This window comes from Protopterus annectens, chromosome 13.part0 (assembly GCF_019279795.1).
Source record: "Protopterus annectens isolate FY-2018-M chromosome 13.part0, PAN1.0, whole genome shotgun sequence".
Taxonomy (NCBI): domain Eukaryota; kingdom Metazoa; phylum Chordata; order Ceratodontiformes; family Protopteridae; genus Protopterus; species Protopterus annectens.
Genome location: NC_056747.1, coordinates 362,722,955 through 362,750,786, shown reverse-complemented (window position 1 = coordinate 362,750,786; position 27,832 = coordinate 362,722,955). Strand labels below are relative to the sequence as shown.

General features: G+C 39.2%; 1 protein-coding gene across 1 annotated transcript in view; it reads left to right on the top strand.

Annotated features, from left to right (window-relative positions):
- Positions 1-609: 609 nt before the first annotated feature.
- The window catches only part of LOC122788338 (diencephalon/mesencephalon homeobox protein 1-B-like), a 42,079-nt gene continuing 14,856 nt past the window's right edge, over positions 610-27,832 (top strand). The window contains exons 1-3 of the mRNA XM_044055414.1: positions 610-709; positions 8,937-9,191; positions 14,445-14,620. Coding sequence (XP_043911349.1) covers positions 9,020-9,191; positions 14,445-14,620 — 348 coding nt within the window. The 5' untranslated portion in view covers positions 610-709; positions 8,937-9,019. The remainder of the gene's footprint in view (positions 710-8,936; positions 9,192-14,444; positions 14,621-27,832) is intronic.

Below are 27,832 nucleotides of genomic sequence, written 5' to 3'. Positions count from 1 at the left end.
AGATGTAATGTTTTTGTAGCAGTGTCAGACATAATAGCTGTATAAGAATAGGAAATGTTATCTATTTGCCTTTTTCTCTTTAGGAAAAGTCATCATTTGGTACTAGATTTTCTTTGCCATTTTTGCAAGTTGTTTATTACAGATTACAATGGATCAGACAATAAAATTCTGTATTTTACTATGACAAGAGGGTTGCTTAAATTAAGGTTTAACAAATAACTTGTATGGATTAGGTTCTTTTACTTGGTTTGTGTAAGATTTTACTTCAAGACTGTCTTTAGGAATTAACAAAAGGACCCGCTGAATGGTTGTGACACATTTCTGTTGCCCAGCCTGGCTCAGAAGATATGGCAGGATGCTGGGACACAAATGAATGGGCTTTGAATCTTAGCTGGCTACTGCAATGTAAATCCTTCCCTACATCAATAACTTCAAACTCACTGCAGCTTTTTACTAAACCCTTCTAATCCAGCTGAAATCCCTTCTATTTTTTATTGGTTAAAGGCCAAGCGAGGAAATCTAAAGGTGGTCTGAGTAAGTAGGAGGAGTTTAAAATGACTTAAGAAGGAGACAGTGAAAGTAGAAGGGTATAGTATGAACAGAGTCCTTCATTAAGTTTGGATATCCTCCTAAAAGATACTACTTGTCACTTTTGATTTCTGTATGCGCAGAGGATGAAGACTGGAGAACAGCTGTGACTGTGGGAAAGGTGAGCATTGTACGTTTACAAAATTGTTTATGTTCTTATGCAACAAGTGAGACAAATGATGGATTCTCAACAACTATTAAACAAAATGCATAGGAATATTGTTGGTGTTCTCAAAACACAGTAACAGGCTTGAACTCCTGTCTTGATTTTTTTGCAGAACTTTTCTTCCTTCTGCCTTTTCTCACAAGCGGCTACCTTTAGACATGTCAACTAACTTACCCAAACTAACTTTCTTGCTGAAAAAAGAGGTTTTGTAGCACAAACTGTATCCTCACTCAGTGGAAAAGATGCATTTTTATGGGTAGCGTTGTCGCCTCACAGCAAGAGGTTCTCCCGTTCGATTCTCAGCTGGAGCGCCTTCTGTGTGGAGTCTGCATGTCCTCCCCGCAGTCGAGTGGTGTTCAAAACACATGTGTAGAATGGGCGTGCCTTCGTTGAAGGTTGGGCGTCGAGCTGGCACCTCGGCACTGTAAAAATCTACTGCCAATCATTAATGGACCGGAGTTCCGCTGTGGCGACCCCTAACCGGGAAAAGCCGAAAGAAGAAGGTTAGCCAAAAAAAAAAAACTTTCTGTTGCATAACTTTTGTTTCTATTACTTTATGCCTTAGTAAGGTGCTTTAGCTTTAGTATTACATTTTCTGCATTATTTACATCAAAGTTAGATTTTTTTCTCCTAAAATGTCAAGATGTTCGTCATTTTCTTGTTTTGTTGCTGGACATAATTGCCTAAATCAGACTGTCCTTAAAAGTGGGGAAGGTGGTAACCTTGGCTAGCTTCCTAGTTCCTACTTGCCTAATGGTTTCTGTTCAGCTTCCGTTCAAATAATGAGCTGGAAGAAGTCCTTGTCAATATCCTAAGCCCTCTATCTACATATCTAATATGCTCTATCACACAATAACTCCATTCAGAATGAGGTAAGAAGATGTGTTTATCATCACTGCATATCCCTTTTTTTCTGTTGTTTCCCCTTCATTGATTCAGGGATATTGTATCAGGCTTGCTTACTTAAGTAGGAATCCAAGTACTTTAATATTCGGAGCAAAACATCTGTGTTAGTGTACACCTGCTGTCCTGTTATCTTATTTTCATGTTTTACAATTACAGGAGCAGTGTTCCTGAACCTCATCTGCCTACAGGAATGCAAAGCTCTACAGCTTTAATGTAAACAGTCTCCCATCATGACTGCTCTTCAGTTATCAGAAACCCTTTGCAAATCTGGGTGCACTAGAAAGGAGACCTTATGTTGTGTATATAGCATCACAGTGACAGTTGTCAACAGTTATAAACCCAAGGAGTATTCATGGGCATTAGTGTTCCCTGCTGAACTTGAGGTAATGTTATCTGTTTTTTATCAGATGGTTTTGTGTCTGGAATAAATGACTAAAAATAACATTGCTGATGTTTTCTTTACTTGTAGTTTTATAGAACAGTGAAGGTATTTTGACTGACTGCATGCATTTGTTTGCAGCATGCTGTGTAACAGTTGGAATGGCCTCCCATCTGTTAGACAGGTATAAAATACAGTTGTTAAACATGTGAGAGTTCAGTTGAGGTGGCAGGCTTCATATTATTTGGGTGAGGTGAGGTGGGGGTGGGGGGGTTCCAGGCCTTGGCGAATGGCTCTGGCATAGTCTGAGATAGACTAGTATGGGGTATCTTCAAACTGCCCTCTTGTGCAGTTAACTTACTGAAAAACTGGCATTCAAAGCTAATCACTGTAGTTAAGGAAGGAAGGGAAGTGTAGGCTTTGCACAACCTCACACCTGCTTCTCATGAAAGCAGAACCACAGAATGCAGGGCTGTTTAGTTAGCAGACTGCACTAGAACACAAACATAGATGCTGATCCACAGATTTACCTGACAGATACACTGTCAGTCTAAACATCTTCTGGTTACATGCTGAAATGCAGGCCTCTCTGTTTTCTGGTAGTAGCACAAGTGAATATAAAACATCACATGGAACATCCCAAAAGAGCTGATTCCTTCACTCACCTGGTCAAGTACCTCCAGCCTGTCTCTTTCCATAAATACCTAATCACATTTAATTTTAACTGACCACTATCAGTAAGGTAAAGGATAAAGTTGTAAGTTACATAGTTCTGGCTACCTGCCTTCTTCTTCACTTTTGATGAAGAAAAAAATATTCATATATGGTAAACTGTTAGAAAGACTGTTTGGATTTGGATTTTTCTATCAGAATTTTTTTCCACTGCTGATTTTCTGAATGTCGTCTCATGCCGTGATGTAACAACGTTACTATCATTTTCACCTTTGCGTGAGTCAGTTCACTTTCCTTTTTCTCTGACAGAACACAGAAGAAGTTGTGTATAGGACTGCTTGTGTGCAGCATGAGCCTTAATGCAGGAGTCCCCTGTAACTGCTATATCAGCTAGCTGCCAACAGCCAGATTTGTAATCCTAAGCCTTTCTCTCTTTTGTATAATGTTGTGGTAAACAAAGGGCAGAGAAACTGGAGATCTGTACCCTAATGCTTTTGGGGGTTGATGCAACTGTAACTACTGCTACATGTGAAGGATTTATTTATTTTATTTGTTACCTCAATAAGCCCTCTGGACACAATTTTTTGTGGTGACCTGAGAGCATTTTCTGGTCATGTAACTTACCATATCACACAGTTTGCAAGTAGTAATTATGAGTCTCAAACAAAAAGCTATGTGTTGAAGATTGCAGCCCTAACCTTCTGAAGCTAAACTGCCACCCCCTGAGCTGAAGTGCATTTATTCTAATTAAAAATGAGGGGTGCATAGGCTTTTTCATATCATACTGCTCCCTGGTGGACCACATGTGCAGTGCACACTGAAATCATACCAGAGGAAGGGGTTGTGGCACAGTATATAATTGAGTACGACTCCTGTAATCCATATTTTGTGGTCCCCAGTATAATGGGGAAAGAAATACAAATGTAGCTCATTTTTTTTACTTGCTTTTCATATTTTTGAAATGTGGAGTGACACAAAAACACAAGGGGAGCTTGTACATAGACTGCGGTCGTGTTTTATAACATTAGGAGAAAGGCCTATATTAAATACAAGATAAGATTACATGATTTGTTACTTTAATTCTTAGTCTAGTCTGCCAGATTCTGAATTTTTGTTTCATTTGTGTAGTATAACCTAACATTTTTCAAACAATATTTTGACCAAAGCAGTTTATTTTTGATTCCACATGCTGTTTCACACTGTCCTTATTTGGTTAGAGATAGCTTATAGGAAAGCAACAGAGAAAATCAGATTCATGTTGATATGTTGATACCATTTTCACTGAATGCCATTTCAGAGAAAATATATCACTGAAACCACTATCAGTTTACCTTGGAGCAATTTTTTGAATGGGATATGCCCAACTACTCTAATATGGGGGAGCACCCTCCATACCCTCTAAATGTAAATATGTCTACTCCAAGGCCACACAACAATGGAGAAGAGGGAATTTACCTGTATTGCTGAAAATGTTTTCAGCAAAATATTTTCAATGAAATGGCATTTGTCCAAACTTCTAAAGGTAAAAAACACACATTTTTTGTCAAAGGCTGGTAGGCATTATGCTATTTAGAAATTCTGATTCACAAATGCTATCCAGGATTTCAATTATTTGATTTAATTAGTCCTAATTAATAATTTAATTAGGATACCTCCCCAATGCTGCACTGTACTGTCAGTAGTACATTTACCTGAAGTAGTACTAGAACCCACAGCAGTCTGACTTCCAGTACCAAAGATGAGTCTGTTACCAGCTGAGCCACTGTTACTGATATGATTGCTTGCAAAATGCATGTCTTATTCATTCATCAACACTTAAAAGTATGTTTTCCAATCCAGCAGTGGAGACTCGAAACACAAACTAATGCTAGTACCAGCCATTGCAAATGCAGTCTTACTTTGCACATATTATTCCTGTCTATGAACTTTTTGAGTCAAGGGTAAACTTCTAAAGCTGTGTCACTGATATAGGATACTTGTTCCAACTGTCAAGTTTCTTAGGGAGTAAAATTCAGCGATTACCGATCTCATTTATTCTCCTAATTTTATGAAATTAGCTTCTAATAATTACTGAGCATTTTTATCAGTTAAATCACTTCTTCACCACAACTATTCAGATCAATCACTTTGTATATTTTCAGGCCAGTGCCTTTATATTGCTTACATTATTTGAAAAACTATGGTGTAAAAGTGCATCCGTCTCATGATACTCCCGGTACCACTTTGAATCATACCTATCAACCTCTTATTTGAAAAAATCTGGACAAAGCCTGACAGAATGTGGAGACAAAGGCCCAAAAACAGGGACATATTTTAAATACTGCTCTTATAAACTTAGAATGTTGCTAGAATAACACAATTTGTCTTAGCATACATTTTTTCTGATGTGTATGAAGTCTGAAACACAAATGTATATCATTATTTAGTGACTTCATTCCTAAGATCATTCCAGTAATTTTCCAGAAAATCATGAATTTTATGAGGAACAGACCAAAAATACGAAGCAAAAATCTGGAAATTCTGCAAAAATCTGGATAGTTAAGAGGTATGCTTTGAATAAACAATTAGTCATTACTTTCAAAAACGACGTAATTGTTATTAATAAACAATCATCACTCTTACCTCTTTCTGGTTACATGTATGTAGCCACATTTAATTTTACTAATATCACTGACCATGTAAAAAGTACAATATATATTACAAAACACATGCCTGGAGCCATAACTTGATTCAGTGGGCAAGACATTGACAGTTATGGTGGTGAATAGGCAGCTCTATTCTTGAGGGAAGTAAGGTAGTGTGAAACACTATGGATAGCTACAGGCATTGGAATTAACTATGTGATAGTTGTTACTTTTGCAGGTATAATTGCCTTATTGTGTTCATTTTTCTTAAAGTTTTTGAAACTTTTACTGAACCCATTTTTACTGAGATGTACTTCTAAACCAAATGTCCATTTTTCTTCAGGTATTGTTTAATATCTTTTCTGTTATGCAAAGCAGAAACATTGTAAATATCTGTATATTTACCAGTATTTGTTTTATGTGGAAAGATATTGTTTCTCTTTGCTTATTGCCTGGGTTGTGTTTGAAAACTTTAATCTAAACATCAATCACTCAATCAATCAATAAATAAATGAAACATTTTAATTTTTAGAATCACCAGCTGGCCTTTATGGGATGACATCTTAATGCGGAGGGAAGGAGATCATATCTGATCTTTGCAGCCTGTGTTAGTAAACAGGCTTAGCTTGTCAGAAGGGTGCCTGGGGTGTTTTTGAACACTGTAATATGAAAATCAATCAGTCAATAAATAAATAAATACATTAAAATATTTTTATTTTTGAAATCACCAGCTGGCCTTTATGGGTTGACATCTTAATACGAAGGGAAGGGGATAGTATATGATCTTGGCAGCCTGTGTTAGGGAGCAGGCTCAATGTGTCAGAAAGGTGGCTGGATGTAGGATTTGTCAACAGAAGAATGTTTCATCAGAAAAACACTAGCAAAGGGAGAAATGCTAAGAGCAAGAAGAATGGTGTGCCATGATAGCATGTTTCTGGAAGAAATCAACAAGTTCAAAACACATTTTTATCTAGAGGTTACCCCCATAGTTTAATTGAGCAAAATTATGTACCCTTGTTAGGGCAAAAAGTGTAAATATTAGTGCTATGAAAAAATGAAAAAAAGACAATGTTAGTAGGGCCCTGACTATAACTAACATTTATGCAAAAGACGTGAGGAGGATAACTGACAACTGGAATATTATTTGGTTGGATGATGAAATGGGTACCATTATTGGACTCCAAACCAAGATCATTTTTAGGAGGGATAGAAATTTTAAGAACATGTTGGAAAGTTGTATAAGTAATGTCGGCTACACCAGGGGAGACAAAAAGGGCACGTTTAAGTGTGGTATATGTGCTCAATATAAACATATCTTAGAGGGTGATACAATTAGGATAAATGATAAAGAATTGATTAATCAGAACATTTACTATAATTGTACCTCAAAGAGGGTGGTCTACATAGCAATATGTCAAATGTGCATTGGAAACTATATTGATAAAACAGAATGTTAAAGGAATGCATTTATGAATGTTTTTATGATATTACATGGAATAATAATAATAATGAAAAATGCATTGGGCAACCATGTGCAGGAATGTTCTGGTCACTATTTTAAATTTTGGACACTTGATGGTATTCATGTTGATGTTAGAGGTGGTCCATGGAAACTTAAACTGAAAGTTTTAGAGTTAAAATAGCAGCTGGTTATGTGAGCTGATAAGTATCCAGGACTGACTGAAACTGTTTCTATTGAAAGTGCGCTGAGGTTGAAGCAATTACAATTATAATGTTATATTATATGCAATTAATTAATTATTGCATTATCAACATGCTGTATGGAATCTTATTGTACTTTTATATACTTGTATTTTATATGTACTTTGGTTTTAAGATGTAATTAAGGGATGATATCACTTAGCAAAGATTATTTAAATGAATTAAGTCGGGAGTGCAATGTTCTGATGAAGTTCTTGTGTAATGTTGGAGAAAGCGCTTAACCATTTTGTACTCTGTTTTTATGTTTCTTAGTCCATTTGGGGGATCTGCTTTTCTATGGTTAATTAATAGTATAGCAGTTCCTTCTTGCACACTGTTTGGCATATCCTTGCAGAAGCAAACAAAACTATTTCATTCCTGCACATCAACTTAGAGATGCAGGGTAATCACTATACCACATTTCTAAAGATTTATTGGTTTCACTACTTTTCTCTATGTGATTAAATGGGAGTAAAAAAAACTTTGTGATTTTGTAATATTTGAAAGTTAATTTTTAACTTGCTATCTGATAATGCTGACATTATATAGTTATTTCTGGTAACAGTTCCATCTTTAATTCTATAAAATCATATTCAATATTATTAGATTGAATGAATCTCACCCCTTTGATTCACAAGGGAGAGTCATACAATGAATATGTTGTATATTTTTTATAATACTAGTGATGACTGTAAACATTAGACATATGTATTGATTTTGCAATTTCAGATCAAGTCCTTTCTTTTAACTTTGGGAAACATTCATTATTTTGATCTGAAACTTAACACATGGAGGTTTGCATGTATTGTTTTGAAAAAAAAATGTTCCAGCTCAGAAGAAATGAATTATTACATGAAATGATCTTTGCGACAAGTTGTACAAAATATTAATGGTCTTCTTCACCATTTAGAGCCATAAACATTTCCAAAATTTGGGCAAAAATATTTCTCACCATCAATATTACGTATGTGCATTTATTTTTGCCCAAATTGTTGGTTATAATTCAGAAATTGAATTTTTGCATTTGGTTTGTAATTTTCGGGTCAAGCTGTAAACATTTTTGAGATTTTGCTTCACAGTGCATTACTGTACAAAAAGGCGTAGCATTTTGGGGACAATACATTGCAAAACCAAGGAACTATAACCTTCCTTTTACTTTGGTGAGCAGAGCCATAACTTAGGTGAATTTCAATATGTTGGTTGTCAGAATCATAAAATAGCAATTTCTTTACATGGCTTTATGAGTGTGATTACAACAGTTTCTCAGATGTTATTATTATTCTGATATCAGCTTCATATGATATTTCATATTTAATGTGAAAAAATTGCTTCTGGGTAAGAGTTGAAAAATCTTACTGTTTTTGTTAATGTGGCAGGGTCATATACAGACAGTTTTGGAAACTTTTGAAAATAACCAGTCATGACCATTTATTTATGCCTCTAACTTCTATTTTCACTGGTTTCACTAGAAATTATAAAACATGCATCCTTTCAAAGCAGGTCACATATATGACATCTGCTTCTTTTGAGGTGTGAATCAGATCTATTTGGCACCCAGATAAGACATTCCATCCCTTGGAAGTCATTATTAATTGAAGGCATACTAAAGAGAAGTGGCATAATGCTAGAAAATATGTGCTTTGTTTCAATGATGTATCTAAAATAATTTATTTTTAACTCTTTTGTTTGACAAAAACAAAAGTTTTAACATTTATGCAAGTATAAAATTTATGCTGTAGAGATACATGCTGTTAAAAGTGCAACTTATAAGAAGCAATTGGGTGATTGTGGCATTGTGCAAATGTTTTATGAATTCTCTTTACAATTAATTAAAACATGCATTGTGTAAGACATCTGGACTGCTGGTGTTAAAAATTTATATTATTTTCTGAATTTGCAGAATATCAGCTCAATATAGGTTGGTGTTACATCAAGACAGAAAAAGAAATAATTCTGATTGCAGAACTTTCAGTGGCTCTGCCAATGTATTGCCCTCGAATTGGCAGCTATCCCTTTGAGAGTTTCAGTTCTCTGGCTGTGATGTACAATATGCACCATCATATGACAGAACAGCTTCAGCTGGCTGCGCTCCCATCGACGATTACTCACCCCTTGACACTTCCACGTTCAGTGTCAGCAGCAGAGTGCCTGGCAGGTAAACACCCAACTTTTCTCTCATTATATTTTCTTAAAAGATTAAAGGGTTTGCTGTATTTGTTTGTAACCATTTGTATGCATACATCCATACTCACATATATATGCCCCCTACTCTCTCTGTTGCCCCCCTTCTCTAGCTTAACTTTTGACTTTTCCTGTACTACTGTTACTCGTCTTATTCTTCCTGCAGATCAAAGTAGTGCCATTCAACCAAGGAAAGTTGCTTGAAGCAGTATTCTAATCTGACAGTGTCATGTGCCTTAGGCTTTTTCTGTTGTAAATGTTTAATACCTAGTATGAACCTAAAATGAATTTGCAATCTCATGAACTGTATAACTTTGTGATTGCTGTTTAATCTTGCTACCTGTATAACTTGTTCTCTGTTTCTCTTTTGCTTGTATATCCAGGGCAGAGTCTGTACACCCTGTCTTACTAAGATCAGCACTCTAGGCTGGTAAACGAATGCATGTGTAAATAAATAAATACATTTAAAAAAAATCAGGATCTCACAAACTCTAGAGGGCCACATTAGGTTCTGGGCTAAATGCATGATACCATATAGCAGGCTATGTGACTGTTATTGCACTGTGACTGAAAAAGGTCAGTGATGGACTAGTGTTCTTTACTGTCTTAAAAATAAACAAACAGAAAAATGAATAAGCGCAGTCTGAATCATTTTACTTGAAGATAAGATTGAATGGTGTGAATTATGTGAGTTAGAAGACCTATAAAATAACAAACCAAGAAAATGTTAAAACTTCTTTATTAGGAAATATTAAACAAAATACGTGACCTCTGCACATGCTGACATTACCAGTAGGATGAATGAGTGAGTGGAAAAGTGCCTCAAATGTGACTACTCCTCAGCATATATGTATTAATCCTGTTGAACTTGCTGACCTGAAGACACTATCACTTTACATCCTGAAATATGTGCAAAATGTAGAACAAGTCACAGACTGAGAGGTTGAAAGAGTTAAACAGGCTTCCTGCATCAACAATATAAATAGACATACATGTAGTTTAGTCCATAGTAGCTCTTTTTTGGTCTTTTATTTCTGATGCAGCACCCACTAATTGCCTCCAAAAACAAACCAGGTCCAAATTAACCATGGTAAAATTATCAGTTTTATTTATTTGTTATGTATTACTAGCTTAAAGAAAATAAACATTAAAAGAAACATCCTTTGACACATCATGTGCTTTTTACAAGCATGATAATTCAGAACAAATTTCACCTTGTTTCTTGACCCTCTTGAGCTTTCCCATGTCAAATTATCTATAGGCAAAGCCCCCAATCACATCATAGCTAGCTATAGTCCCCTACTGTGAAACAGGAAAAGCATACTGCATATCTGGATTGACTGGAGTCACTTGCTCAACACCTTACTCATGGGTGATTTTAATTATCCTAACATTGACTGGGAAACATACACAACCACAAATATACTGTTTCAGAGGTTCTTGGACTTTGTCAGTGCAAATGCTCTGGGACAGCTAGTCAGCACACCCACAAGAGGCTCAAATGTCCTGGACATAGTACTCACTAATATGAGACAGTATTGCACCCCCCCCCCCCCCCAGTGTGATGTCCTTCCTGGTAAGAGTGGACCATAAGTCAGTCTTGTTCGAAATAGTTATAAGATCAGATACTCATCAAACTCAAAAATGCTTAAGAATTTTTCTAAGACAAATTACTTCCTACTAAGTGATAGTATAAGAAGTTTCAAAGCCCCCTCGAACACAGACAATATAGACTCCTATGCAGAGGTGTACACCAATGCCCTTTATAACCACTTTTAAGCAGTTGTATAGAAGCGGCTGTACCTGATCGGATTAAAACCAGGTCTTGCCAAAAAAAAAAAAAAACATGCCACCCTGGTGGACACCTAGTATAAACAGGCTATACAACAAGAGAAAGAAATGTCAAAGAACAGTAGGGAACTGGCTCCGAAGAGGAAGAAATCCCTCTCTAGCTTAAACAAACAGATTAGAGATCTTGTCAAGTCCTCCAAAGCAAATTACAAAGCAAAAAGTCCTCTCTAGCAAAGAATAATCATAAGGCATTCTTTAAGTACATCCAAAATCTAAAAGAGATACCCAGCTATGTACTGAACTTGTTGTGGATGGCACCATCCATACTCATCTCAGGGTACCTTTTTTGGCTGGGCTTGTATAGGCCCTAGAACCGATAGCCCAGTACCTACCTATGAACCTATGAACCTATCTAGAGGTAATATAGCCAACCTGTTAGCTGACAGATTTGTAGCAAACTTCACTCCCCATCCCCTCCAGTCATCCCCTAAAGAATAGTTGCCACCATTCTTCAGTCTATTATCTCAAGAGAGCAGGTAATTTTGGCCCTCTCCAAGGCCAAAAACACAGCATCAGTGGGACCAGACAACATCTCAGGTTGCCTTCTAAAGAACTGAAACATGATCTAGCAGTCCCGCTTGGATCCTCATTTAACCACAGCCTCAGAACTGGCTATATTCTGGTGGAATGTAGAACAGCAACAGTAATCCCTTTGCATAAAGGGGGACCATCAACTGACCCAGGGAATTATAAGCCCATAAGCTTGACTAGCCTCATCTGCAAGAACATGGAAAGAATCATTATGGATGTTATTAACAAGGACATAGTTAATCTCCAAACTCTGGGTCCAACTCAGTTCAGACTTGTTAAAGGTATCTCATGCATGTTAAACATGGTTGACTTCAAGAAAGTCAGCAAGTCCCTGGAAAAGACAGTGCATAGTGCTTATCCTGACCTAGCCAAGACATTTGACACAATCCCCCACTCAAGTATTATAGAGACTCTTCCAATAGGGAATTAACCCCTACATTACCAGATGGGTAGCCAACTAGCTCATCGACAGGACACACTCTCAAAGTGGGTGACTTTCCTCTAGCAAAAGACTAATCACCAGTGGCATATCACTGGGTTCTGTGCTGGGCCCCTTACTGTTCAGATGTAAGGTCAGGCAAACTTGGACAACCTGTGGCTGACCAAGTTCACCGATGATTACAAATTGTGAGCAATCATTGAGTCCCCCAACAATGTTAATATACTGCAGACAGGGTTAACATAGACAAATGATTGGTGCCAAAGCCACGGATTAAAGCTAAATGCAAAAAACACTCATTATTATTCCCTTTGGGAAAGCTGACACCCCTACTAATTACATTATAGACAGCACCCCTAAGTGTAGACCTCGTGGTATCTGATCTGGGTACTCAGGTTGATAGCAATCTGAACTTTGACCACCACGTATCCACAGTAGTAAGGAAATCTTTCTATGTGGTACAGCTTATAAGTAAAGGCATCACATCTAGATTTAAGGATGATATAATTCCATTATAGTTGGGCATCATCAGAGCAATAATCAAGTACAATGCTCCCTTTTGCATGTACCTCACCAGACACCTGCAACAATTGAGGAGACCACAGCATTCTCACCAAGAAATTACAGGGTACACAAAACAAGTATTACTCGGAAAGACTGAAAGCCCTGTCACTGTATTCTAACTAAGGGATGACCTGTGCTTGGCTTACAGGGCAGTCTGTGATCCAGCCCTGATGCAAATGCTACATATTCATAACACAAACTGCACGAAGGTCACTCGCTCCATGGATCTTAACCTAGCCTCTGACATGAACAGGTCATGCTGGTGAGATAGATGTAGCTCCCAGAGACTGACATGTCTCTGTAACAGGCTTCCATTTCATGTGACACAAAGCCTCTCCCTGACCCTTTTCAAACACAACTTAGATCAATGGATGGGGTGACTGAAAATTCACTCCTAGGGTGGCAGCCATGTCCCTCCTGGACAGAGGAAGTCATTATTAACTACCATAGACCCTTACCTCTGTGAACTTCACTCACGTAAACACCAGCAAATGGGGCAGCCTGGGATAAATATGGCTAGGCTTGTAAGGGCTCTAGGGCCATTAGCCTCGTAACCTGCTATGAATCTATGAACTTTCTATTGTACTAGACAACCAATTCAATTAACACATCTAGTTTCAATAACTACCTTGCTGCCATATTATTTAATATGGGCTTTAAAAAGGCAATTTTGTTTAGTCCAGGTATGCAGTCTGCATACAATTCAGTGATCCAAAAATATTCCTCCCCTTCTGATTTACTGTCAGTGTCTTTTTGTCTGTCATTCAGTACTACATTTTCCGTTGCTTTAAAATAAAGCAAGTGTTATATTCCTGCTTCCTTTTGATGTCTGAGCAATGTTGTTATTGCTGCTTTCCAAAGAATTTCTGATGAATGTTTACTTATACATAGTTTAAGCTTCCTGCTACATTTATATATGTAGCAGGCATCACAATATTTGCACATGACCAGATATATAGCATGTACACTAACAGAAGATGCATATTTCCTGAAATAATATGCACATTTTGCAGATACTGAGATTGCAAAATGTTAAATTATTGCTATATTTACAAGATGGCAATTCATACATGGGTTTATGCCTTTCCTTATTGTTTTACTTTTTGATCTATTGAAGTCATTCTTACAACATAAAATGTCTGACAGATTTTTCTGTCTGTGATATCTTAAACAAGGATGTCTGCCTACAGTATATCTATCTTCAGGGGAAGACATCAAGCTATCCCATTCCTGTTTCATAATGTCTTTTATCCAGAATGTCCCTTTATTAAGTCCTTTTCAATGGTTGACTTCATTCCTTAGCTTATCGTCAGTAACCACATAAAGTAGTCTAGTAGAGAGGCTTTCCCTCACACCAACAAAGCATCGTGTTCAACAGACGATGGGAAGGAGTTCAGTCCACACATGTCAGCAGCTGTTTTTAACACAGAAAGTAAATTTTGTGTGTATTTCATTTGTAGGATCGTCTGAGAACTTGGATATAGTGGTCACATTGCCTGTGCTGGATTTAACTTCGTGGTCATACCAACTGACTCTTGATGAGTACCTAGACATGGGAAGTGAACCCCAGAGAAATCCACAGTGAGGGCTAATTAGAACTAAGTAACATGATTTCTAGTTTGGCAGGAAAAAGGTTCCATTCCAGGATAAAAATGTATGAAGATACATGTGGTGAAGTGAATTATTTTTTACTTAGGAATTTTATTGCCTTTTAATTTCACGTCTTCAGAGGACAGCTGGCATGGTACATAGTTTAAGGGAAAAGATGTTAAGTATGAAGGAAGTGCTTCCGTTAGTCATTATGTTAGTCCTTAATAAATATTCCATATTCACTTCTTGCAGAATTCATTTTAGAAGCAACATATGGAAACCATCCAAAGTTCCGTCGCACCCGCACGGCCTTCACTGAGCAGCAACTTGAAACACTAGAAAATGCATTTCAGACAACTCAGTACCCTGATGTAGTTACAAGGGAGAGACTTGCTATGTGCATTAACCTTCCAGAAGCCCGAATTCAGGTATTTCTACTGTGTGTCTATTTTTCAAGTTTGTCCCCCTCTTTTCTTCTTAACTGAGTTTCTTTAGCCTGCACTTGACTGACATATAAATGCATGCTGCATGGATTCTGTCTCAGCATTAATCATTTTATTTTTTATATTTATTTTATCTTACATTTGTTAACTGCGATATTCCGACTGCACACAGGTCCATTACAGCGGAGACCCGGGGAGAAAAGCTCCGTAAAAGTAACAATACAGTTTACACATTTGATGCAAGTCACAATTAAAATATCATAGACAAAAGCACTTTTTATACAGAAAGAAACAATTCTTGGTTAATATGCATATAGAAAATACGTTTGGAGGTTTGTAGTAGGGATTCCTGAGTTTATTAAGGACAACAGAAATACCTTACGGTAGTTAGTTTGTTGTTACATGAAGTAGGGGTTTTATGTGATGCATGGGCATAGCAGGGAATTCATTAGGTGCACTTTGAGAGAGTTTTTAAACAGAGTAGTTGATGTAACAGAGGTCAAAGTAGGGGGAAGGTTGTTCCAGATGTTGGCTATATTGTGGGAGAACAGAGCTTTCCTTGCAGAGTTATTGGCTTTGGAGATACAGAGGAGAGATTTTTCAGAAGAGTGCAGGGGGCGACTTGACGTGTACTGGGTTAGAAGTTGGTTTAGGGATGGGGTTTTGTTGGGGTGATTTACAATATTGTAGGCAAGTATTAATTGGTGGTATTTGATTAGTTGTGGAAGTTGTAGCCATTTAAGTTCCTGTAATGCCTGACAGTGATGGGTTTTGAAGCCGAAGTTACTAGCAAATTTGGCGATTTTATTATAACATGATTAGAGTTGTTCAAGGTCTTGTTTTCTTGTACGGGTAAGGATTGGGGTGGCGTACATAAGGGTGGACAGCAGGTGTGTTTGGCCTAGTGTAATTCATGCTTTGTCAGTTAGGAATGTTTTGTGTCTGTATAGTGTACCTATTTTCTTGTGGACCTTTTTGATTGTGATATGTGGACATCAAACAATAGTTTATTGTCAATTTCTACACCAAGGAGTTTGATGTGGTCAGTGGGGGTGATCTTAGTACCATTTTTGGATGTTATTATAAAAGGTTGATGGCTGGATTTAGTTTTGCTGGGAGCCAATATGAGTAATTTGGTCTTGTTGGGATTCAGGATGAGTTTGATTTGGGTAATTCTGTTTTCCACTGAGATAAAGAATTCCAGAGTAAGTTTTTGTAGGGCTGTAAGTGATGGTGCGGAGCAGATGAGTGCTGAGTCATCTGCATATTGTATAATTGTGGCATGTCGGGTGGATGTATGAAGGCTGTTATATGGAGAAGAGTAGAGGGCCCAATATTGAACCTTATGGGACTCCTATAGTGGTGGGAAGTAGGGGAGATTGTTTTGCCATTGGACAGATTGTTGTTTGCCTGATAGGTAGCTTTTAAACCAGGCTATAGTGGAGGGGGTGAAGGATAGGGAGGTCATGGAATCTAGTAGTATGGTATGTGACACCATGTCAAAAGCCTTAGATAGGTCTAGAAATATTGCAGATACGAAGTTGTTATTTCTGTGTAGGTTAACCGTATTAGTAAAAGAGAGGAGAGCAGTAGTTGAACTATGGTGTTGCCGGAAGCCGTGTTGTGTTGGTGAGAGGAGATTGTTAGTGTTCAGGAGCTGCATGACTTGAGAGTGAATACACCTTTCAAGTATTTTTGATAAGAGGGATAGGATGGCTGGGATGGTAGTTAGAGAATTCATAAGAGTTTCCTTTCCATAGCTGTGGGATGTAGGATTCCTGAATGGAGCTTTTTATAAAGATGGAAACAGGGTAAGCTAGGGAATCGGCTGCTAGTTTTAGAAAACTGGCTGGTAAGTTGTCTACATCAAGGGTAGTTGGTTAAAAGTTTTGTAGCAGTTTTTTAATTTCAGTAGTTGGGACGGGTGAGAGGGTAAAGGTAGGGCTGTTATTGAGGGGGTAGTTGGGAGTGTATGAGTGGTTGTTATTTGAGAGTTGAGAAGATAAAAATAGGATAGTTTCAGTGAAATGGTGGTTAAATTGGGAGGCAATGTCTTTAGTGTTGTTGTTGGTGGGAGTTGGAGTGGATGTTTTACCTAAATTAAGTAGGGAGTTGATGGCATGCCAGAATTTTTGGGGGTCTCTTGTGTGTTCGTTTTGGCTGTCGAGGAAATAGATTTGTTTATCAAGTTTGGTTTGTTTTTTAGCCTGATTTCTTAGTTTGTGGTAGTTTTGTTTGTATAAGTTTGCGTTATATCTTTTCCATACTTTCCAAGATTTATCTCTACTTTTAGAAGAGCTCTTGTTTTCTTCCTCAGCCATGGGGCATAGTTTGCCTTGATTTTGATTCTTCTAATGGGTGCAGTTGAATTGAGGATGGTAGTGAATGTGTGGTTAAAGTAGTTGACTGCTTGGTCTAAATCTAATGTATGAAGTGGGCCCCAGTTGCATTGTTTTAGGATATTATTTAGGTCTTGTGTATTTATTTTACTGTCATCTCTAACATGTCTAAAAAGTATGGGGTTTGAAAGATTGGTGTGTTTACGTAGAAGGAATGTGAGGAGGTGATTGCTTAGGCTGTCTGGTAGATGCCTGGTGTGATATTTTTGTTTTGAGCAATTAACTAGTGTCCAGTCTAAGATTGATTGTTTGTGAGATTTTTTTGTCACCTCTAGTGGGTTCCTCAATAAGCTGGGTAAAATCTTAGAGATTGATATGGTTTGTGAGGTTGCTGGAGTTACAGGCTAACCAGTCTATGTTTAGGTCAGCTAAGAGGATGGTTTCCTGGGATAGTTTGTTTGAGATCCATTGCAGGATTTCTTCTATGGTGGGAGAATTGTTGCCTGGGGGATGTAACAGCAGATAATATTGATTTTTTTGGTGTCATTTATAGATAGAGTTGAGACTAAGGTTTCAGCATTTTGAAATGTAGTTTTAGGGGTTTCTAGGGGTTTTATGTTGAGTGTATTTTTACATAATATTGCAACTCCACCTCCCTTCCTACCTGTTCTATCCTGCCTTAGTATATTATACCCTGATGGGAGAATTTTGTCATTCTGGATGTTGGGTTTTAACCAAGTTTCAATTATGGTTACTATGTCTGGGGAATAATGAGTCATAAATGCATGTATATGTTAGTTATACTCCTGCTATTGATGTTAATGATTAGTAGGTCTGTTCTTTGTTTATTTATTTTATTTATTTTACATTTGTTAACTGGGATAGTCCAACTGGACAGAGGTCCATTTACAGTGGAGGCCCGGGGAAAAGCTCCACAGTTTATTTAACAATAATTAAAAAGATAAAGACAAGAAACAAGAAAACATAAATCAGTGACACATTAAAAATAAAGTTGTACTGACAAGTATATTTACAATATCCGGTGTTATTTGTTCCTCAAGTTGACAGGCTACAGCTATTAAAATTATGTAATCCTTAAAATCAGGTAAAGGGGAGAGGGGGAAGATAGGGGTATTTATGTTTAGATGGAAGTAGGGTATTACTTGGCCCTGGGTTAGGTTGTATATCCCCTGCTATGAGAAGTTTTTTTTGTAACTAGTAATAAGTGTTTTATTCTATGTGTTATAGTTGTGTGGTATATTTCTGATAGTTTTGTGGTAAAGGTAGTTGTTAATTGTATTTTATGTATGTGTAGTGTTGAGCTGTCTAAACAGTGAAGCACTAATGGGGAAGTATATGTGTATGTTAGGTATAATGTAGACGTGTTGTGTGGTACTTTGTGTTTAGTAGTGAGGTGGTAGGATGAGTGTAGGCGAGGTTTGTTAGTATTGTGAGGGTGAGGAGGAGACAAACTAGGATTATTTTCATTTTGTTCTGAGTAATGGAGTGGCAATATGGTTGGGTCTTGGGAGGGAGATGATTGGTTGTAGGTATGTGGTGGGGGGGTGGCTTTTTGATGCTAGGGGTGTGGTAGTGTGTGTGTGTGTGTGTGTGTGTGTGTGTGTGTGTGTGTGTGTGTGTGTGTGTGTGTGTGTGTGTGAGGGGTAAGGTGTGATTGGGTGGTTTGGTTTGGTTGTGGGTGTGGTGTAGTGGGATTTTCTTCTGAGAACCATCATTAAATATTTTCAAGCTCATGTTACAAAATGACAGGGTGTGCAATTCCATGTTTTCCTCAAATCCATATAATTTTTAAACTAAGTAATTTTCAATTGCTGATCTTACTGCCTAAATCAAAAAGGCTGACTAGACTGTTTGTCATAAGCTCTAGCCCATTGAAAGTGTCATCTGTAAGGGAATAGGGGTGGAAAGAACAGCAGACAACCTTTGGAAACTACTTCAATACGTTGGTGTATGCAGTTTGTGTTACAGCATCATTATGTTCCTCAAGTGTTGTAAAGGAATTCCTGGTTGATACTCAAGTAATAATTCAGTAAGGTCTAGTCTGCCCTGCAGAAGCTATAAAACAAATATGAAATGAGCAAATTATAGGTTATACTGCATGCAGAGTAGGACTTATGTTCCACTATCTTTTATCTGAGCATAACAAACTGGCCATCAGTACTGGGGCAGAAATATGTCTAGACTTCATTTGAAATGGTGGCATTTTTTTCTCTCAATTTATATGAAGTAGATCATTTTAGCCATTCTATGCCCAGAATATAAAAAAAAATAACTTTGATCTAGTTTGTGACACATTCACTTCCATAATGTTTAAAATTATGTAGCTAGAGTCAAACCCCACATCTTTGCAATTTACCAAGCCCATTTACAAGTCTTTTCTTTGTAGGCTGCGGTGGTGCAGCGGTAGCGTTGTCGCCTCACAGCAAAAGGTTCTCCCATTCAATTCTCAGCTGGAGCGCCTTCTGTGTGGAGTCTGTATGTCCTCCCTGCGGTCGAGTGGCATTCGAAAGACATGTGTGAATGGGCATGCCTTCATTGAAGGTTGGGTGTCAAGCTGGCACCTCGGCACCATAAAAATCAACTGCCAGTCATTAACGGACCGGATTTCTGCTGTGACAACCCCTAACCGGGAAAAGCCGCAAGAAAAACAACAAGTCTTTTCTTCATTCTCCATGCTATTTATTCATCCAGCATATAAGCATTTTATATTTTGCATTAAGACTCTACTATGTGAATTTCGTATAGTTTAATATATAAGTTTCATTGAAGCCTAATTTTTGCCTGCATACAGAGGTCATCTACTTTTGGTTTGCCTTTTGGCTTGGCAATATCTGTCACAAGTTCATGGCCGGACATACAGCTCCTGCTAGTGTTTCCATATACTGAATGGTAAAACATGCTTTTGTTTTTGTAATCAATATGCTAGCCCCTTTGATTCCTCTGTGATGTCCCATAGGTTCATAGGTTCATAGGTTTATACTAGGCTATCTGCCCTAAGGCATTTATAAGCCTAGCCCAAATTTTTGTGGCTTACGCCACCCCTTATATGAAAAATACTGTGCCCATTAGTTTGTTGTGCCTCTGTCCAGCAGTGACACAAAGATGATTCCGGGTAAACCTACGATCTCCCATCCACAGGTCTAGATTTCTCTTGAACAGAGTCAGCGAGGTGCTCTGCCTCACATGGACCGGGATTTTATTCCACAGCATAGGGAGTCTCTGGATGATAAATCTATCCCTCCAGCACGTCCTATTTATATCCGTGCTAAGGTTTAAGTCGCTTGCTCTAGTGGTTTTGGTGGATTTGGATTTTTTGAGGTGGAGCATGTCCATTAATTCCGGGTTGGACATGGCCTTGTATGTCAGGCACATGTCACCTCTGAGCAGGCGGTATGCGACTGAATAGAGCTGGAGTTTCTTCAATCTGGCAGCATATGACAGATTTTGGAGTCCTTTATCCTTTTGGTGAGGAACTTTTGGGGTCTCTCCAATTGCTGCAGATGTCGGTGAGATACATCCCGAATGGGGCATTGTACTCGATCATTGGTCTGATAAGTGAAGAGTACAGGAACAATGACCTCACTAGATCTGGATGTGAATCCCTTCATGATCAGGTGGGCAATGTAGAAGGTCTTTCTAACCACTTTAGCAATGTGAGTGTCAAAAGAAAGGCAACTGTCAACCTGGGTCCCCAGGTCCCTGATAACCTCTTCTGTGCTTAGTGGATTGCCACCTATATGGTAGCTTGGGGTTACCTTGTTTTTCCCGAAGGGTATGACTATACATTTTTTGGAGTTTAACTTCAGGCCATGGCTCTGGCACCAGCTATCTGTTTCCGTGAGTCCCTTCTGAAGGATATCCGTGTCTGATGCACTTTCCACTATGGCGCCCAGTTTACAGTCGTCTGCAAACTTTGTCAGCCAAAGTCCTCCTATGTTGGCCTGTACTTCTGAGAAGTAGATGCCAAACAATAGGGGGCCAAGGACCGAGCCCTGTGGGACACCACTTGTGACCGGCTTGGAGTCTGACACAGCGCCAGCAACTCTAACCCTGTGGGTTCTGTCCTTAAGCCAGTTTGCAACCCATCTTGTGACATATGGGTTTACATTTAAGCTGGTAAGTTTTTCTACAATACCGAGTGGGGTATTGTGTGAAAGCCTTTGCAAGGTCAAGGTAGGCTGTATGGACTGCCTTTCCCTCATCAATGGCCTTGGTGACTGTTTGAAGAAGTCGACCAAGTTCAAAAGGCATGATCTTCCCTTGACAAAGCCAAACTGGGTCGGGTCCAATGTCTGCAAGTCCCTATATCTTTGTTTATGAGCTCCATTATGATCCTCTCCATAGCTTTGCAGACTAGACTTGTTAAGCTTATGGGGCGGTAATTACCAGGGTCCGTAGAGGCGCCGCCTTTGTGGAGTGGGACAACAGTTGCCGTCGCCACTCCTTGGGCACGTATCCTGTGGTAAGGCTGAGATTAAACAGCTGCCTTATGTGCGGGTTTAATTCCTCATTTAGCTCGTGTAGCACACAGCCGGGGACACCATCCGGTCCCATTGATGCTGTGTTTTTAGCTTTAGAGAGCAGCTTTCACCTGCGCATTTGAGATGTCCGGGAGGCTACACTTTCGGCTGGGATAGTTATCTCTCCTTTAGGGGAAGAGGGGGGTGAAGTTTGCACTGAACCTGTCTGCAAGTATGTTGGCAATGTCTGTGGGTTCAGTGATTTTTGTATCATTTTGGACTAATTCTGAGCATATCTGGGAGTTTCCACCCAGGTTCCTAACATAGCTGAAAAGGCCTTATGATTGTCCTTTGAATCCATGGCAATTTTTCTCTCAAAATTGGCCTTAGTTGATTTTATGAGTGCTTTCGTATTTTTTACTAATAATGATCAGGGGTGACTTCCCTTTTATGGATTTTGTTCTATCATGTAATAGCTTTCTCCTCTTATTGTAAAGTTTGTTAATGGCTGGGGTCCACCAGACTGGACGTTTGCCCTTTGTGGAAAGAGTCTTGGTTTTATTTGGGATTGCCTGATCCATGCAGTCCGGGAGGTGTTCATAGAAGGCATTTGTAAGGGCTCCCGCAGCTTGGGTTGTGGTTTCCACTGGCTCAGGGGCCTTGAAGGATACCACACCAGTCTTGAGTAGTGTGAAGTTTGCTTTAGAGAAGTTCTTCACTATGGTCTTTTTGTTTGGGGTGGGGCGGGATGTGGATTTCCAGTGAGATTAGTTTATGATCAGATCTCACCAATGAGGGATATACTTCGGTGTGGAGCATTTTGTCCCCATGTTTGTGACAATGAGATCTAGTATATTTTCTCCTCTCGTGGGAACAGTGACTAGCTGTTCCATGGCATTTGAATTTATGAACTCCAGGAACCGTTGGGCTAGAAAGTTAGGGCTTGAGTAATGTTCCCAGTCTATATTCGGGTAGTTGAAGTCACCCAATATGATGGTGTTTGGAGATACATTTATACCCTCCAGTGTCTTCAGGAAGGCTGTGTGGGGTTCCTGAGTTTGAGAGGGTGGCCTGTAGCATGCTACAATTTGTAGAGCAGTTTTGCCTATGGTTAGTTGCACCTGGATGGTTTCCGAAGCTTCGTGCATTGCCACCAACCTGGAGGTGTGGGTATCCTTTATGAATATGGATACACCCCCTCCTTTTGTGGTGTGGTCCGGGTTTTGGGGCCGGAACGCATGATATGAGGAAATAAACAGCTCCTGCAATGCTCAAACCCAGGACCCTGCACACCATAGACAACATGATTTACCACTAAGCCATGCCAGATATGGCATGTAGTGCCCAGCCATTGCACATGAGAGTAATAAGTCACTCCGCCACCATCTCCATATGCTGTTATGGAAGTCTCATCTGGATCACCATTTAGTCTAATGATGCCTCCCATACCTTACATGAGGACCCATCCCAAGTCTCGCTGGTTTAATAAATACATCCTATCTCTGTCACTGACTGTTTGTGTCTCTGACACAAGTGGGATCTATACACTATGTATAAATTCCACCCAGGCACCAGTATTGTGCACGTAAATATCCATTGTTATGTCTCTACAGGCTAGTACAGTGCATGTCTGGGCAACTTGTATCTCAGTATGTTGTGAGAGTGCAGTTTCTTTCAGCCTGCTGAAAAGTGTATCATACTATACTCTACAGCAGTGAATAGATGGGATCACTACCTTTTACTCTATAATGTTTTATCAATACTTGAAGTGTGTCATATTTTTAAGAAAAATATTATGTTGTCAAAACGTCAGTGCAATGACTGTTGCTTTGTCACGTGTATTCTTTAATGCCATCTACAAGCCGAAAGAAAAACAACAACATTTACAAGTCTTTTCTTCATTCTCCCTGCTATTTATTCATCCAGCATATAAGCATTTTATATTTTGCATTAAGACTCTACTATGTGAATTTCGTATAGTTTAATATATAAGTTTCATTGAAGCCTAATTTTTGCCTGCATGCAGAGGTCATCTACTTTTGGTTTGCCTTTTGGCTTGGCAATATCTGTCACAAGTTTATGGCCGGACATACAGCTCCTGCTAGTGTTTCCATATACTGAATGGTAAAACATGCTTTTGTTTTTGTGATCAATATGCTAGCCCCTTTGATTCCTCTGTGATGTCCCATAGGTTCATAGGTTCATAGGTTTATACTAGGCTATCTGCCCTAAGGCATTTATAAGCCTAGCCCAAATTTTTGTGGCTTACGCCACCCCTTATATGAAAAAATACTGTGCCCATTAGTTTGTTGTGCCTCTGTCCAGCAGTGACACAAAGATGATTCCCGGGGTAAACCTACGATCTCCCATCCACAGGTCTAGATTTCTCTTGAACAGAGTCAGCGAGGTGCTCTGCCTCACATGGACCGGGATTTTATTCCACAGCATAGGGAGTCTCTGAGTGATAAATCTATCCCTCCAGCACGCCCCTATTTATATCCGTGCTAAGGTTTAAGTCGCTTGCTCTAGTGGTTTTGGTGGATTTGGATTTTTTGAGGTGGAGCATGTCCATTAATTCGGTTGGACATGGCCTTGTATGTCAGGGCACATGTCACCTCTGAGCAGACGGTATGCGACTGAATAGAGCTGGAGTTTCTTCAATCTGGCAGCATATGACAGATTTTGGAGTCCCTTTATCCTTTGGTGAGGAACTTTTGGGGTCTCCAATTGCTGCAGATGTCGGGTGAGATACATCCCGAATGGGGCATTGTACTCGATCATTGGTCTGATAAGTGAAGAGTACAGGGGAACAATGACCTCACTAGATCTGATGTGAATCCCTTCATGATCAGGTGGGCAATGTAGAAGGTCTTTCTAACCACTTTAGCAATGTGAGTGTCAAAAGAAAGGCAACTGTCAACCTGGGTCCCCAGGTCCCTGATAACCTCTTCTGTGCTTAGTGGATTGCCACCTATATGGTAGCTTGGGGTTACCTTGTTTTTCCCGAAGGGTATGACTATACATTTTGGAGTTTAACTTCAGGCCATGGCTCTGGCACCAGCTATCTGTTTCCGTGAGTCCCTTCTGAAGGATATCCGTGTTCGATGCACTTTCCACTATGGCTTCAGTTTACAGTCGCCTGCAAACTTTGTCAGCCAAAGTCCTCCTATGTTGGCCTGTACTTCTGAGAAGTAGATGCCAAACAATAGGGGCCAAGGACCGAGCCCTGTGGGACACCACTTGTGACCGGCTTGGAGTCTGACAAGCGCCAGCAACTCTAACCCTGTGGGTTCTGTCCTTAAGCCAGTTTGCAACCCATCTTGTGACATATGGGTTTACATTTAAGCTGGTAGTTTTTCTACAATACCCGAGTGGGGTATTGTGTCGAAAGCCTTTGCAAGGTCAAGGTAGGCTGTATGGACTGCCTTTCCTCATCAATGGCCTTGGTGACTGTTTCAAGAAGCTCGACCAAGTTCAAAAGGCATGATCTTCCCTTGACAAAGCTAAACTGGGTCGGGTCCAATGTCTGCAAGTCCCTATATCTTTGTTTATGAGCTCCATTATGATCCTCTCCATAGCTTTGCAGACTAGACTTGTTAAGCTTATGGGGCGGTAATTACCAGGGTCCGTAGAGGCGCCTTTGTGGAGTGGGACAACAGTTGCCGACGCCACCCTTGGGCACGATCCTGTGGTAAGGCTGAGATTAAACAGCTGCCTTATGCGCGGTTTAATTCCTCATTTAGCTCGTAGCACACAGCCGGGGACACCATCCGTCCCATTGATGCTGTGTTTTTAGCTTTAGAGAGAGCAGCTTTCACCGCATTTGAGATGTCCGGGAGGCTACACTGCTGGGATAGTTATCTCCTTTAGGGGGAGAGGGTGAAGTTTGCACTGAACCTGTCTGCAAGTATGTTGGCAATGTCTGTGGGTTCAGTGATTTTGTATCATTTTGGACTAATTCTGAGCATATCTGGGAGTTTCCACCCAGGTTCCTAACATAGCTGAAAGGCCTTATGATTGTCCTTTGAATCCATGGCAATTTTTCTCCAAAATTGGCCTTAGTTGATTTTATGAGTGCTCGTATTTTTTACTAATAATGATCAGGGGTGACTTCCTTTTATGGATTTTGTTCTATCATGTAATAGCTTTCTCCTCTTATTGTAAAAGTTTGTTAATGGCTGGGGTCCAGACATGTGAATGGGCATGCCTTCATTGAAGGTTGGGTGTCAAGCTGGCACCTGCACCATAAAATCAACTGCCAGTCATTTGTAACGGACCGGATTTCTGCTGTGACAACCCTAACCGGGGCCTTGAAGGAAACAACAAGTCTTGAGTAAGTTCTTCATTCTCCATGCTATTTATTCATCCAGCATATAAGCATTTTGTCCCCATATTTTGCATTAAGACTCTACTATGTAATTTCCCAGTCTATAGTTTAATATATAAGTTTCATTGAAGCCTAATTTTTGCCTGCATACAGAGGTCATCTACTTTTGGTTTGCCTTTTGGCTTGGCAATATCTGTCACAAGTTCATGGCCGGACATACAGCTCCTGCTAGTGTTTCCATATACTGAATGGTAAAACATGCTTTTGTTTTTGTAATCAATATGCTAGCCCCTTTGATTCCTCTGTGATGTCCCATGTAGTGCCCAGCCATTGCACATGAGAGTAATAAGTCACTCCGCCACCATCTCCATATGCTGTTATGGAAGTCTCATCTGGATCACCATTTAGTCTAATGATGCCTCCCATACCTTACATGAGGACCCATCCCAAGTCTCGCTGGTTTAATAAATACATCCTATCTCTGTCACTGACTGTTTGTGTCTCTGACACAAGTGGGATCTATACACTATGTATAAATTCCACCCAGGCACCAGTATTGTGCACGTAAATATCCATTGTTATGTCTCTACAGGCTAGTACAGTGCATGTCTGGGCAACTTGTATCTCAGTATGTTGTGAGAGTGCAGTTTCTTTCAGCCTGCTGAAAAGTGTATCATACTATACTCTACAGCAGTGAATAGATGGGATCACTACTTTTTACTGTATAATGTTTTATCAATACTTGAAGTGTGTCATATTTTTAAGAAAAATATTATGTTGTCAAAACGTCAGTGCAATGATTGTTGCTTTGTCACATGTATTCTTTAATACCATCTACAAGGTGGCATAACTCAGAGAAAAGGGAACAAGTGAGTTTTTTTTTTCCTTTTTTCTGAGACTTTGGTAGTAGGTTAAGGACAGCCATGGTGGCCTCACTGCAGTCCACAAGTACTGTAGCAGATTTTGCAAACTTCAGTCATCAGAATGTAAGGTTTATTCTTCTTTCTACTGTCTTAACCTCCATACAATGGAATCTATATTGTTTGAGTATATGCAGACATGCTTTCTCATGTGCAGTTTTCCAAATGTAACAAATAACTTTGTAAGACATAACTATGGGTTGTCCTTTTCCGTAGACAAGCTTATCTGAAAAGAAGTGTTAATGTCATATTCATTGCTGTTAGTGATTTCATTATTTTAGGTACCTGTAGTTTCATTCCTTCTCTTTGCTGGCCTTGGTTTTTCCCCTCAAGATCCCATCCCCACCTCAAACATATCTCTTTACAGCTGTATCTCTGCAGCATACTACTAGGGATGCTCGATTGCTGTAATGTGAAAAAGAGCATCGTCTTTTGACACCTTCAGTCAGTCTATGTTAATTCTAAACTTGGCTTTCCATTTTTATTTCCACCTTAAAATGAAATGGGGGCCTTCTTTTTGGCAGTTTCTGTCAGCATGTCATACAGATTGCTCTAAACTTGATTTTTCACTTTTATTTTCACTACAGGTATCCTTTTGAAATCAAGTTCAGTTCCTGCTGAGTGCCACACTGTAGTTAATCATTACCAGCTACATAGTTTATAAAGTAACCTTACTGCCCAGGATATAGGTGTGATAGTAGATGGACACTTTGAGTGCCACACAATATTTAATCATTATCAGCTACATAGTTTATAAAGTAACCTTACTGCCCAGGATATAGGTGTGATAGTAGATGGACACTTTGAGTGCCACACAATATTTAATCATTACCAGCTACATAGTTTATAAAGTAACCTTACTGCCCAGGATATAGGTGTGATAGTAGATGGACACTCTGAGTGCCACACTGTAGTTAATCATTACCAGCTACATAGTTTATAAAGTAACCTTACTGCCCAGGATATAGGTGTGATAGTAGATGGACACTCTGAGTGCCACACTGTAGTTAATCATTACCAGCTACATAGTTTATAAAGTAACCTTACTGCCCAGGATATAGGTGTGATAGTAGATGGACACTTTGAGTGCCACACTGTATTTAATCATTACCAGCTACATAGTTTATAAA